The 14,014-nt window shown below is 39.8% G+C and overlaps 2 protein-coding genes across 5 annotated transcripts; one reads left to right on the top strand and one right to left on the bottom strand.

Moving 5' to 3' along the window:
- The first annotated feature begins 1,091 nt into the window (after positions 1 to 1,091).
- LOC110502937 (C-C motif chemokine 25) lies at positions 1,092 to 3,818 on the top strand. 3 transcript variants are annotated; one of them, XM_021581316.3, is made up of 5 exons: positions 1,092 to 1,285; positions 1,706 to 1,792; positions 2,693 to 2,810; positions 3,103 to 3,199; positions 3,291 to 3,818. In XM_021581316.3, exons 1-4 carry the CDS (start codon positions 1,270 to 1,272, stop codon positions 3,197 to 3,199), a joined length of 318 nt encoding a protein of 105 aa, XP_021436991.1. In that variant the 5' UTR covers positions 1,092 to 1,269; the 3' UTR covers positions 3,291 to 3,818. The 3 variants fall into 3 exon arrangements, with proteins under 3 accessions (XP_021436991.1, XP_021437058.1, XP_021437103.1); XM_021581383.3 differs by having other exon boundaries at positions 1,124 to 1,257; XM_021581428.3 differs by having other exon boundaries at positions 1,137 to 1,222.
- A 1,340-nt stretch (positions 3,819 to 5,158) lies between these two features.
- LOC110502681 (serine/threonine-protein kinase NIM1) lies at positions 5,159 to 13,969 on the bottom strand. 2 transcript variants are annotated; one of them, XM_021580947.3, is made up of 4 exons: positions 13,554 to 13,969; positions 10,216 to 10,530; positions 9,196 to 9,464; positions 5,159 to 8,932 (listed from the first exon to the last, which is right to left on the bottom strand). In XM_021580947.3, exons 1-4 carry the CDS (start codon positions 13,573 to 13,575, stop codon positions 8,177 to 8,179), a joined length of 1,362 nt encoding a protein of 453 aa, XP_021436622.2. In that variant the 5' UTR covers positions 13,576 to 13,969; the 3' UTR covers positions 5,159 to 8,176. The 2 variants fall into 2 exon arrangements, with proteins under 2 accessions (XP_021436622.2, XP_036819605.1); XM_036963710.2 differs by lacking the exon at positions 13,554 to 13,969 and having other exon boundaries at positions 10,216 to 12,245.
- Between the last annotated feature and the right edge of the window lie 45 nt (positions 13,970 to 14,014).

The raw sequence follows: 14,014 nt of genomic DNA, 5'->3' as shown, positions 1-14,014 counted from the left end.
GGGTTTGCAGACAGGGGGTTTCCAGACGGTGTTTTCATTGTTGTTATACAAAAGATATTAAGGACTCTGCGTGTGGTCCACATTTTCTAAATTCTAAGGATGTAGTAGATTTTACAGTTAATAAATGACTAAAATAAACTATGTTCCTGTGCACTGATTGCTGGCCTGGCTCCTTGGACCTTAGATCCTTCTCCAATAGCAATGAGGGGCCTCAGGGAAATGGAAGCCCTCCTGAAAAACATAATAACATAAAAAATAAAAATGATGGTTGAGTACAGATATTTTGTAGATGTTATCACAGATGCAGCTATATGCTTATGCTTCTAGCTCCAACAGTGCAGTAATACCTAACAATACAAAACAATAAACACAAATCCCCAAAATAAAAAGACAGACATCAAGAAATATCAGAACGGGCAATGTCAGAATCCGGAATGTAAATATATACACTGAGTGTACAAACATTAGGAACGCCTTCCTAATATTTACTGGTCTTTTGCCCTCAAAACAGCCTCAATTTGTCGGGGCATGGACTCTACAAGGTGTCGAAAGCATTCCACAAGGATGCTGGCTAGTAATACTGACTAAGGTTCAGGGCAGGTTACTAGACAGAGGCCGGCTAGTGGTGACTATTAAACATTCTGTTGGCCTGGAGATAGAAGCTGTGTATCAGTCTTTTGGTCCCAACTTTGATGCATCTGTACTGTCGTCACCATCTAGATGGTAGTGGGGTGAACAGGCTGTGGCTCGGGTGGCTGAAGTCCTTGATGATCTTCTTGGCCTTCCTGTGAAACTGGGTGCTGTAGATGTCCTGGGAGGGCAGGCAGTGTGCCCCTGGTGAATCATTGCGCTGACCGCACCACCCTCTGGAGAGCCCTACAGTTGCGGACGGTTCAATTACCGTACCAGGCGGTGATACAGCCCGACAGCATGCTCTCAATGGTGCATCTTTAGAAGTTTGTGAGGGTCTTCAACAGTTTGTCACTCATCTTTTCACTGGACTTAAGCCAAGGAAAGCATTGCAGTGGCATTTGATTGTGATGCTCAAATTGTTCAAATTCTACCTCTTCCCAGCAATTGTAAAACATACTGTACTTACTAGTTGTCATGCGAGAGGAGGTGTGGCTGATTAAGATAAGAGGGTTGGTGGAGGGGTGAAGAAGGTATCAAATGGCAGCTACTGTATAAAGCAGTAGGGAACTCAACAAGACAGAGAAGACAGGTCATTTCTGCAAGGAGATTTTGTGTTTTGAGAAGGTTATTTGTGACATGTTCTGCTTTGTTGGTAGGCTTGTGTGTTTATATGCTGACCTATTGCTTGTTTATATGCTTGTCTGATTCTTAATTCATATTTAACTAACTTTTAGCCTATGCTGTAAGCGTTCTGTACTTTTGCATTTCTAAGTGGTAAAATAAACAAGTTGATGCAGCTGTTTTAAGAGACAGAGGTTATGGTTCATCTGATGAATGCATGCTAACTTTTATAAGAACATAGTCAGAGCTTCTGCCAAACCCAACATAGCTGCACAAAACAGCTCCACGCATCCAAGTGTTTGAAATCAAGAGGTCCGGATTTGGAGTCTGGAAAACAAACATACCAGTATTGTAAATGGGGTGGCCCTGTCAGGAAAACATCCCGCTGACAGTGTGGTGGTATTAAAAAGAGAACGTTTCTCAGGCTTTACATCCTGTCCTGTTCTTACAGTGGACCATAGAAGCAGTGACACCATGAAGTTCCAGGCTCTGTTCTTTCTCCTGCTCCTGGCATGCATGTACCTCAGCATGGCTCAAGGTAGGCACCATTAAATCTACTGTATTGTACATTCTATAGACTAATTATTATGAAGCTTATGTCCCCTGTAATTGATGTAACAGTCTAAAGCCTATTGTTTGTCCTGATTTGTTCTTGTAATGAAGGTATTGTTGAAAAATCAACTGTACTTATAGCCACTCCACATTCTGTACACTAAGAACTTGTTGCAGATTGAGGAGTAACCTCTCGTAATGGAGAGCATTATTCTGCACAAAGTCAGTTATTTCAATATAATGTTGTTGTTTTTTTACAAGCTTCAACTGGTCCATACTATGTCAAGAAGAGAAAGATCTGTCGGCTCCAAATATTTTTTTTAGCAGAACATTTTACACAGACTGATGTTTGTCTCTGTGATCCACTCCTTTCAAAACATTGTTTCAAATCACCTGGCACTAGATTTCACAACCGTTTCAATAGTTATATACATGGCTTATGCTGCACTTACAGGCAGTTCTCATGTTTGCATTATTAGAAATTGTGAATATGAATAGTCCTGGTGATGTCTTCTCTTGCACACATCTGCAATACATTTACTCAAAAAAATATTTGTAGAAAATTATCACACTGTAATATTTCGCAACTTCAACTGCACGTTTCAAACTATGTGTAACTGAAATGTCAGTCAGTGGAGGCGCCTGAGGCGAGGACAACTCATTGTAATAGCTGGAATGGAGTAAATGTAATGCCATCAAACCATGTGTTTGATGTATTTGATACCATTCCACTCATTCCGCACCAGCCACTACCACGAGCCTGTCCTCCCCAATTAAAGTGCCACCAACCTCCTGTGATGTTAGTACATTATAATTTATTACATTGAAATGTAAGCACAAAAGGAGTATAATAGCAACCATTTCCTTTCCCCCTGATTGTTGTCAGGCTCTTATGGGAACTGCTGTCTGAAGCACGTTGCTGGCCTGAAAAAGAACACCAAGAGGAACGTGATGAGCTACAGGATACAGGAAACAGATGGCGACTGCAACATCAAGGCTGTTGTGTGAGTGTGTTAGAACACCTCCTCACCTTCTGTCCCTAAGTCCTCACTCCCCAAACAACAACAAAGCTACACAGTCAGTCTATCATCAGGACACTGGTAAGGTAGAACAAATCCTCCAGTTGCCAGCAATGGATGCCAAGAAGGCTTTTGACAGAGAAATGTGGTATTTTTCTACATATTTTGATTTCCTTTTTTTCTCCTCGTAGAATGTGAATCTAAAAAGCAATACTGAGTCTGAGTGTCTAACGGAAAGCAAACACTTTTTATCCCACCACGTGTCTCATATCTGTAGGTTCATGCTGAAGAAACGGAAGACTGTTTGTGCCAATCCCAGCCAGAAGTGGGTACAGAATCTGATGACTGTTGTTGATAAGCAGCAAAGCAACTAGGTACAACTCTCACTCTTAACTAATCCTTTTAGAAATGCTTCTGCGTTTGACAAGTTTACAGTATCTAATTATGGCCTTTTTGTATCGATAGCTTCCTGAGAAAAGAGAATGAGGGGATGTAGTTGAGCTGCTGCTTCGTTGGAGTCTTTTAACCAGTGTATGCCAATTTCCATATGTCAAGTGAAATGTGTGGGCAAATATATGACACATCATCCTGTAAGTAGAATGTGAGCTTCATCATTATATTACTCATTATATTATAGTTTGGCTTAATGAGTTTATATCACATGCTTTTGGGAGAATACCTGAGGTTCCATTGTTAAGGTGGCAATCCAGTAGCATAGCAAGACAACTATACTGTATTACTGTATTCACTGTTAGCATTAGATGACTAACCATGAATGGTGCCTGCTAGTAATGAGCCACTTGGCAGCTTAGCATTATTGTGTGTGTGCTGTGCTGCCTCTGCCTATACGCAGACTACATGCTGACTGTAGGGCCCCCGACCACTAAACTTTTATATAAAGCTACAATTTCTATTTTGATTTCAATCACTACTATGTCAAAACATTATTTGTATAAGTTCCCATTTGTAATAAAAAATGTATAAAGTACAAAATGTTGATACATCTCAGAAATATCAATGGATATGTCAATAGGGAATACATCAAACTAATTAAGAATATATATTAATAGAAATACATATTTTCATGATGTCCATAATAACCATCTTCCCCACAGTTGTCTTCATATTCATCCTTTTTAAATGTATGATTCCAAGGCCAGCTCATTACACTCTATCTATACATTAACTCTTTATACTGCACACGTTTCATTTGAAAAAAAGCTTTCACTCCTCTCATTGCCTTCATCATTTACCGACACAGAACTTCAGCTCTCTGAAGCTTATCACTTGTAATGCCACATATCTACCTGAAATGTGATACAGTATGATGGGCAGAGAATCAATCACAGGTTATACATGTTCATTCTTGCTACAGTCACCATTTTAAGGCAAGTGTGATGCCCCAGGAGAAATCTCTATGTGTCATCTGTCCCTGCCCTATCTGTCCCTGTCCTATCTGTCCCTGCCCTCAGTGGAGTGTGACAGGGAGGCTCCAATATGCTGCAGAGGACAAGGTTCCCATGACAAGATCTCTGAGACTACACAATGAGACATACATCCAACCTTGTCTAATTGGTTTGCCTCTTTCTTTCCAAGGACACACACAGTATCTCTTTCATCACTACTACTATTCCTCTTATTAATGTTGATTTAACACTATTGCTATACAGCCATTGAACTACTACAATGAAATTACACTCAAAGATGTTCTATCAGGGTTCAAGAGTAATGTATTCAATCAATCTCAGACATCTGAATGGCTGCTTCTGAACTATAAACCACATACCCAACTTCCAGTGAACAAGGCATACAACTGTCAATACAATGCAATATGAACATGGACTGTGATCAATGTTCCAGAACACTGACTCCTTTGTATTTGCCAGGAGCACTGTGAGACTATAAACTTTCTGTAAACTTGTTTTTGGCCCATACCTCATATTTCTCAACAGTCTCACTTGAGAGGAAGAGAATAACAAGTGATTTATCTGAAAGTATGCTGTTGCAATTCCAAAAGGAAACAGGTCAACATTTGAATTTGAGCAGATATTCACTAGTGACTCAGTACATAGAAGTTCGTTTTTTTTTTCAAAGGTGCACGGGGGAATGAAATACTGAGAAAATGATCTATGTGTAAGCAGAGAGAATTAGCTTCTTATTACATTCTTGCTCAAATTATTATCCACTCAACATGCTTTTGCAGACACTGAACTCTCATTCCAATCAGAACTTTTGAGGTAAAGCTGAAATGAATTGGGTAATTGTGAAATTAAGTGTGCACAGTAGACACAAGTAGACACAGTACACACAAGTTCCACAAACCTTCAGCACAGGCTTTCAACACTTCATTATGATATTCAGTGGAGTGAACTGTTCAACTGTAGAAATAATAATGTGTCATTCATTGAAAGACAATACATTAAAGTAACAACCACACACACAACAACCTTTGGCATCACTTCAGGTTATTGACTCAGCTAAGACATAAAGCTACCCAGAACAAACAGACCATTCCAAACATCACACTGGATAATGGATGTGATTAGTTACCCCTTATCACCAAAATGCTCCAGTCAGAAACATGATTTATTATTGTCCTATCATTTTAAAGAATTAGCAAAAGGAAAAGAGTCAAAGCAATGTTTCAGACATATTTAGCAATAGCCTAAAACAACTATACATTCAAAGTGATTAAGTCAGGACTCCACTTAGGCACTAGCTTGGAGATAATTTGATAGTTTGTCTCTCCATCATTTTGTACTCACATGCTTGTCTTAAAACCTCTATAGGATCGGTGTGTCCCCCGCGTGACGGGTTGAGCTAACATAGGCTAATGTGATTAGCATGAGGTTGTAAGTAACAAGAACACTTCCCAGGACATAGACATATCTGATATTGGCAGAAAGCTTAAATTCTTGTTAATCTAACTGCACTGTCCAATTTACAGTAGCTATTACAGTGAAATAATAGCATGCTATTGTTTGAGGAGAGTGCACAGTTATGAACTTGAAAATGTATTAATAAACCAATTAGGTACATTTGGGCAGTCTTGATACAACATTTTTAAAAGAAATGCAATGGTTCATTGCGTCAGTCTAAAACTTTGCAAATACACTGCTGTCATCTAGTGGCCAAAATTTCAATTCTGCCTGGGCTGGAATAATACATTATGGCCTTTATCTTGCATTACAAAGATGATGGTTAAATTTTTTTACAAAAAAACACGTTTTTTTCTTAGAATGATCTTTTACCAGATCTAATGTGTTATATTCTCCTACATTAATTTAACATTTCCACAAACTTCAAAGTATTTCCTTTCAAATGGTATCAAGCATATGTATATCCTTGCTTCAGGTCCTGAGCTACAGGCAGTTAGATTTGGGTATGTGATTTTAAGCAAAAATTTCAACACATTTTTTTTTTTTAAGGTGCGGATCCTTATTGACAAAGGCATGACTGGGGTTCATCTCATTATTGCAAAATATATTGCCCTGCCAGACTGCCAATCAATGGAGAGGAACAGAACAGGTACATGTACAAACTGTAAGAACCTGGCACACAATAATGAGAGAAAAGGTAAAGTGCTGACAGGTTTTATCACTGCTTGGATCATAGAGGTGGTAATAGCTTCAGGGGAAATGTATGTTGAGTAAGATGGGAGGGCAGTTAGAGAAACTGCTAATGTTTATACAATCCAACCGTCCTGATTTTTATGAGAGCGTAGGTTGCGTTATGAGTGACCTCATAAGAACCTGCAAAACCTCTAAAAAGGCTTTGGAAGTTTTATACTTTTATTGACTTTGACTGATAATAGAACAACATACTCTCTAGTATCTATTTTCTGTAAGATGTTGAGGTTCTGTGATGTCCATGATGTAAAAAAATGAACAAATATGTGCTTCAAGTACACAGATGATATTCAAATGCTGCTCAGATTTCCACTTAGGGGATACTCACAATATAAACTTGTCAGTCTTCCCTAAAGACCTTTCCACTGTTACTAGCACCAGGGATGCCCCCTGAACTCACAAGAGGTGATTGATTATTATAATTTTTTTAATGAATTTGTCTTGATATGTATGTTTTATTTATTTTTAATTATTTAAATGGTATAGCAATACACAATGCAATATTTTTTTTTTTACTCATCTCAGGCATATATTTAAATGACATTTCTCTTGAGCATTAATGGGTACATCCAATGGCAAATGATATTTATTAACATTTTATAAATACTTTACTGATATACTTAATCCACATAAAGTATATCAGTAAAGCATTTATAAAATGACCGTACAAAAATATCTACATAAGCAATGTGTTACTGTATTTTAATTACATTATATCATAATAAAGATATTAATCTTCAGACAAAACATTGCACTTCCAAGCCACTGAATAGCCTAAATAAAGAACTGTGCACAAAACATCTATGTTTTACACATTTTTCAATGTACTTGTGAATAGAGCTTGTGAATTTACCTAAAGATTATATTTGTTATATTTACATTAATGTTGAAGGCATACAAGTCTTTGAGGATAAACCTAAGTACTGTAATCCAAATATCAGAGCATTGGCCAGTGCTTCGTGCCTGACTCCCTTACAATTGCTATCTGAACAAAGCACTTTTCCTGTATCACAGCTAAGACAAATTAGCCACGTCCTTCCACGAGCACGACCCCAGTTATATTTTCACGAAGTACAGGACAAAGTAGGCTTGGAAGATGCTGATAGTATTATTAATCCTTCGTCTCTCGCTGTAAGCCAATTGTACAAAACATAGACCTATTGAGTGATGTAACATCGCAACAAGCTGAAGCTGAAGTCAATTACTGTAGCCTTGTTAGTACATAAAGCTGCAATATAATTCATGTACTTTACATTACAACCCTGACATCTTAACCTTTTCACCATTGTATCTTTCTGTCACAGATTTCTTAGGAGTACTGAAATGTAATGATTAATGTGAGCACAAGATGGTGCTATTTATCTATCTATCATCTGTACTGCGATGAATATGCGACAACAAATCCGTGAGTGTAGTGTGTGTATGTGTGTGTGCGTTTGTGGTGTGTGTTTGTCTTGTGATTCTCTTCTGGTGGAGCCTGGCTATACAGGAGGCCAGACTCTGTAGCATTATTTCTCAACCTCCATGGAGGTCCATGGAGCAGCACTGGTTCCTGAGATGTTGCTGACAGGTCCCTCAGATAGTTCATAGTTATGGGAGAACTTCACTTCTGAAGTGTTCAATTTCATTATAAGTGGCCCACCAAAATTGTTTGTTTTAATCCAAAGAGAATATCCATAATTTTCCAGTCCCTGGTTCAAAAACTATTGCAAAATCCCTGGTCTATAGGATAACACAGACACTGGTAGGGTTGTGCTTGTCCATAACAGCAGTGGTCGTCCTGCCGTTCTTACTGCCAAAGTCCTCAGGGTAAAGGGCTGCGTATCCCACTGCCTCCACAGACCTCCTCTTCTGGACACGGTGGAGGAGGATACGGTACGTCCCCGTCAGGGGGCTGCGATTGTCTGTATAGGTGTTGTTCTGCAGGTGGACTCCCTTGATGCCCAGATCAGACAGGGCCGACTTCACCTCCTGCTCCTCCACACACAGGACCTGGGAGGTTTCAGCCAGGTGAAAGGGTGTCTGGGGCAGCGGGGCGTACGCCCGAGGGTACTCAATGCTCTTCAGCCACGTGCTGGTCATTATCAGGGAGATGGGGTCACGGTCAGCGGGCACGGACCTCAGCATGCCCTTTATGACCAGTTGGCAGGGGTTGGGTACATAGTCAGGGAAGGCGTAGGCTCCCTGCATGATACAGCGCTTCAAACGACCAAGGTTGTCGGCGTGGAAAGGCATGGTGGCGGTGACCATGAAGTAGAGCAGGATTCCCAAGGCCCAGATGTCCACGTAACGACCCACGTAGCCTTTGTCTTTGAAGAGCTCTGGAGCGGCGTAGGGTGGGGAGCCACAGAACGTGGTGAGGACTTCAGATGGAGCACTCACGATACTGAAGCCAAGGTCTCCCACCTTGATGCAGTAGCTGGTGGTGTAAAAGATGTTCTCCGCTTTCAGGTCTCGGTGGACGATGTTGTTGTCATGCTGAAATTATAACAAAAAGGGGTAGGTTGGGGGTACGTTAGTTGGATGTTGCTACAAATTACGATGTGCTCCCTGAATCAATCAAGCAAGAATAATAGCCTACAATAATTGGATACATTCTGGCAAATCCTAGCCATAGACAATGCATGATTTATGCAAAAGTTATGCATCTAATCCTCAAGTTAGGAAGCTGCCTTAATCACAGAGTGGAATTGACATCTGTGCCCGTCTACTGTTCAATGCTTTGACTGACTATAGCTTACCATGTGTTTGATGGCAGAGATGATCTGGGCAAAGATGAGCTTGGTCTCCAGGTCAGACAGACGCCCCCGGTTGGTGATACGTGAGTAGAGGTCTCCTCCACTACCATACTCCATCACCAGGTACAGGCGCTTGGTGGTCTCAATCACCTCATAGAGACGAACAATGTTAGGGTGGGACAGCTTCTCCATACAGCTGATCTCTGTGGCAAACAGGGACTGAGACTTCTTGTCCAGCCGAAGCTTATCCAAAATCTTGATTGCGACCCTCTCTGAGGGAGGGAGTGAGAGAGAGAAAGACCCAGAGAGAGAAGGGGGGGGGAGAGGGAGAAACCAATACAGAAATGATAGGAGAGAAGGAAGGGTGATGAGACAGGGCAACTGGTGTAATTTAATTTGAAGCTTCAACAAATTATATAACGTCCAGTGAAACATGTGCCTGAGAGGAGAATGTGAGGGTAAATGAAGACCTCTCCTTTTCCCCACCCCCCATCTCGCCATCTCTCCTGTGTTATTTCCCTGCAGGGATCTCTAACTGCCCGCTACAGAAATGAAACAGAGCTGTATAAAGCATGAATTCACCACAGGGGGTGAGGGGGGATCTGAGGCGATCAGGAGGTGCTTAGTTCAGGTGACCACCCCTTGTCCTCTGGCATCAGTATCCACCCTGTTATAATACCCCCCTGGAGACAGAGTCTGTGTGGCAGGCAGGGGAGGATAGAGACAGGGTCAGCTCAGATGGAACCAGTCAGTAGGAATGTGTTAGAGAGCTATATCTTCATACTGCCAGGTCCCAACCATTGAATAGGAACTGTAATGTCCATTTTGTTACATTTTCCAAAGTGGCATCAGTTGGTGTACTGAATGGAACACATGATTATATCATTGGAGACGAGGTACATTGTATTGCTCAACTCTCACTCTGGTTACTGTACCAGTCAGGCTTTACTAGATTAATGAATTAACCAATTAATAATTTAACCAACTACTGAAAAGATGACAAACAAATAAATCCCTCCTTACCTTTAGTCAGGGCATGGATACCCAATCTAACGTGGGAGAAGTTCCCACACCCTATTTCCCCCCTGAGCTCGTAGAAGGAGATCCTCCGGCCCAGTATGAGGTCGTTGACTACTCTCTGGTCATGGTTCATGTCATAAAGCACCCTCTCAAATGGTGTCTGCCTCATCCTCTGTTCTGGGGTCAGTTCTGGTATAATAGGACGGGTTGAAAGGACTTTCGGTGTTTTGTCCAATGGCGTTACACTTGTCTCACTTGTCTTGGCTTTCTTATCCTCCTTGTCCTTGCGTTTCGGCCATGCTAGTCTGGATTTGAGTCCTAAAAGGCCCAAAGGAAAAAAATGAATTACAGGTGAGATTTTAATTTGGGTGAGGTTCCCTGTGTTCAATGGCAGGGATTCCGATTTGGGACTATTGTGTGTAGATGTTCTATGGCCTCGCCAGTTAGCTCTATTCACATAAAATAACATCACACAACTTCTTAAATATCCTACTTCTCCCTTCTATCATGCATTGATATAAATTACTTACCTGTCTTTCTTATCCCTGTTAGCTCCTATTGGATAAAATTGATAATTGAGCATTGATACAAAGGAGCATCAATTCAAACTGTCACATATTATAACTCTCTCTATCTGGCATTCTTTGTTAGAGGCTTGGGGCACAGCTCTGCTGATGCTCTGACTGGCCTTAAGGATTCATAATAGCCATCAATATTTATTTTAGGTCATCGTTACAAAAGGTGATTTAATTGCAGACGTGGAGCTCCACCATTACCTCTGGGTAAATGTGCAGTCTGCAGGACAGTCATAATGAGATTGGCTCACACTAATCTCCATGCAGGAGACTCCTGTTGACTTGAACGGAATGTCCGGCCAGCTAAATAATCATCTTAACAGCTTTAAGTGACATTGACTATTCTTACTAGTGCATATTGGAGACAGCGACACTTAGCACAGCAAATAGCACAGCAGTATTGACTCTAAGAACTCCCCATGGTCAAATATATGGATCTGTTTAGTTTTTTTTATCCCAGCGAAACAAATCATTCAGTCCCTCAGATACAGTAAATCAATCAATAACGAACCATTTACAAATCGAAAGGAAAACTACATAAAGAGCAATGCATTTAACAATGGAAATAAGTCCCAGACTTTATTGTGTTATCCTCAAGGATTTTACTCATGTGCATGTATGGCTTTTCAAGTTTTATGTGTGCTTATTTTCTTAAATGGTTGTTATTAATAAACTAAACTGTCTAGTAAGAGGAGAAAAGGCAGTGATTGGCATGTGTGCATAGTGCTGATTACAATATATGGCACATCAAGCACTATCCCCTAAATTATATGTGGCCTTGTACTTGAACTGAAGATCATCAGCTCCAAGCATAAAAAGTGTTGGGGATTGACCTTACACACAGCATCACTACATTATTTATTTTGTGGGCACAGATAAGGTCAGGTTGGGTCATGGAGATATATGACAGTGAGGTCAGAACCAACATCTATAATAGTTGGTAGGATTGGCCAATGAGGCCTTGGTCTAATGAGGTCAGAGCAGAGAATCTAATTTTGGGCCTGGGCAGGCCATTATAGCGTTATACAAAATCTTATGTACAGTATAACTGTATTGTGCATTCCTACACTGCTTTGAGAAATAAACTGAATCAAAAGTAATAATTGGGCATTGAAGCACATTTTTTTAAACAATGTTAAATCCATGATATCCCTAGACATTGCTCTTGTAAAGAGTATGAATATGTGAATTAAATGTAAAAATAGGATGGGACTGAATCCCATGGTTCTGTAATGTAGCCTACAGTATGAACCAATGTAGCCTTCAAATAATAGACTGGAAAATACTATTAAAGTCATGACGCCCCAAGACAACAGGTGCATCAGGCTTTTTTTTATTTTATTTCATCTTTATTTAACTAGGCAAGTCAGGCTTAAAGGAAATGTTCACCCAAATGACTGAATTACATATTGGTTTCCTTACCCTGTAATCAGTCAAGCATTTCGCTACACTCGCACTCTACACTCGCATTAACATCTGCTAACCATGTGTATGTGACAAATAAAATTTGATTTGATTTGAGTCTATGGACAAGGTATGACACCAATCCATGTTTTGGTTTAATTTCCCTGTCACAAATCCCATTCACAATCAATTTCATATACTTTCGGATTATTTGGACATGATGCGCGAAAAATGCTGATATTGGTAGGCCAACATGAAAAGGAAACAAAACCAAAACATGGATTGCTGTCATACCTTGTCTATAGACTGCTTACAGGGTAAGGAAACCAATGTGTCATTTTGTAATTTGGGTGAACTATCCCTTTATGAGCACAGAACCATTTTAAAAGTGATAAGGGTATATACTTATACATTTAGCTTTAGCTCATCTCTATATATTTGTCATCTCAATCTGGTTTATATTTAATGGATGCTGACACATCAAAGATGTTGCCCTCCCCTTTGGAAACACTCCCAATGCAGGTCAGGATTAGACAGAGCTCAGTTTAGGATGTTAGTTCTGTTCTGAAAATACAACTGAAAACGCAATAGATAACACTCAGTATAGGGAGAGCACAAGACGTGGAAAATATGTATTTTTGGTTTAAAAGACGTTGAAAAGACGTCTTTCAACCAATTTTGCTCACTGGTACAGTACTGTACTCTCTCCCTGTGCTACCTGAAGCTATCTGGTTGAACTGTTACACAACATAATGATCAGTTACAACTGGATCGGTGCCCCTGAACTTTATGTGATAATATATTCTGATGCAAGGCAATTCCTTATAGTTTCTCTGTAACCTGTAATGTTTTTAAACATACACTAATATCAAATGCATGCCATTATTTTTGCCAAGCTGTCTGTTTTGTGCTTGCAGTTGCCTTATACAGTACATTGATTCAGAAATTAATGTAATAACAGGAGTTCCCAGCTAAAAAGCAATGAGGTTTGCACAGAATTCCAATTTAAAACCACCATTTGGATGAATTTGTTTGATTCTATTCTACTATTGCAGTAACATATACCATTTCAAAACGCCTATAGAAATGGCAAGACATATTGTTTTGGGGCATAATAAATGACTGTTTTTGTCTTATTGATCTGATAGAAAATGTTATGTATTTTATCTAAATTTGTTGGGACCAAATTAAAGGCCTAATTAAGTAGACTACATGCAATTAGACTAGATGTTAACCCATATTTTCGTAATGAACACATCTGCATCTAAAATAAACAAAATAGCCAAAAAGTTATTTATATGCACTTTATATGCTCTTTCGCATATAACTAACTACCCACAAAATAATAGTTTTAAGTGTTACCTGGTAGTTGCGGATCCCTCATCCTTCAAGTCCAGCAGTAGAAATGATACAGTGTGTGTGAATGGAGTGGCTCACCATCACTAAACCTCAGGGCATCACCCTGCCAATCCTATTATCACCGTGTATTAATATCCATTAGAGACTGATATAGACAAGGCAGCACTAAATCTCTGGACACGCAGCTGGAGCACTTTTCTATATCACGTGAATCTAATGTAATGATAAACATGGAACATTTTATTGAAAGGTAGGCCAATCAAATTCAATATTTATGACAGGTCTAGCTACAAACAATTAATACTTGCCCACATTTCTACAGCAATAGAGAAATGGAGATGGCAATTGAATGTAACAGATATGATAGAGTTCTTAATTAGTGTCTTGATCTGTCATGTTTTCTATTCAGCATCGTGGGTGTTCTGTAGTCAATGTTTCACAACGTTTAGGGGCGCCGAGGAGTT

This window comes from Oncorhynchus mykiss, chromosome 1, assembly GCF_057628025.1.
Source record: "Oncorhynchus mykiss isolate SJ-2025 chromosome 1, ASM5762802v1, whole genome shotgun sequence".
NCBI lineage: Eukaryota > Metazoa > Chordata > Actinopteri > Salmoniformes > Salmonidae > Oncorhynchus > Oncorhynchus mykiss.
The sequence above is the reverse complement of the archived record's forward strand: the minus strand, read 5'-3'. Positions and strand labels throughout refer to the sequence as shown.

Coding starts and splice junctions, on each gene's coding strand:
- LOC110502937 (XM_021581316.3), top strand. Junction 1,793..2,692: donor GTACCTCAGCATGGCTCAAG/GTAGGCACCATT, acceptor GATTGTTGTCAG/GCTCTTATGGGAACTGCTGT. Junction 2,811..3,102: donor TGCAACATCAAGGCTGTTGT/GTGAGTGTGTTA, acceptor TCATATCTGTAG/GTTCATGCTGAAGAAACGGA.
- LOC110502681 (XM_036963710.2), bottom strand. CDS start 10,681: ATGTTATTTTATGTGAATAGAGCTAACTGGCGAGGCCATAGAACATCT. Junction 9,465..10,215: donor TATCCATGCCCTGACTAAAG/GTAAGGAGGGAT, acceptor TCCCTCCCTCAG/AGAGGGTCGCAATCAAGATT. Junction 8,933..9,195: donor TCTCTGCCATCAAACACATG/GTAAGCTATAGT, acceptor TTATAATTTCAG/CATGACAACAACATCGTCCA.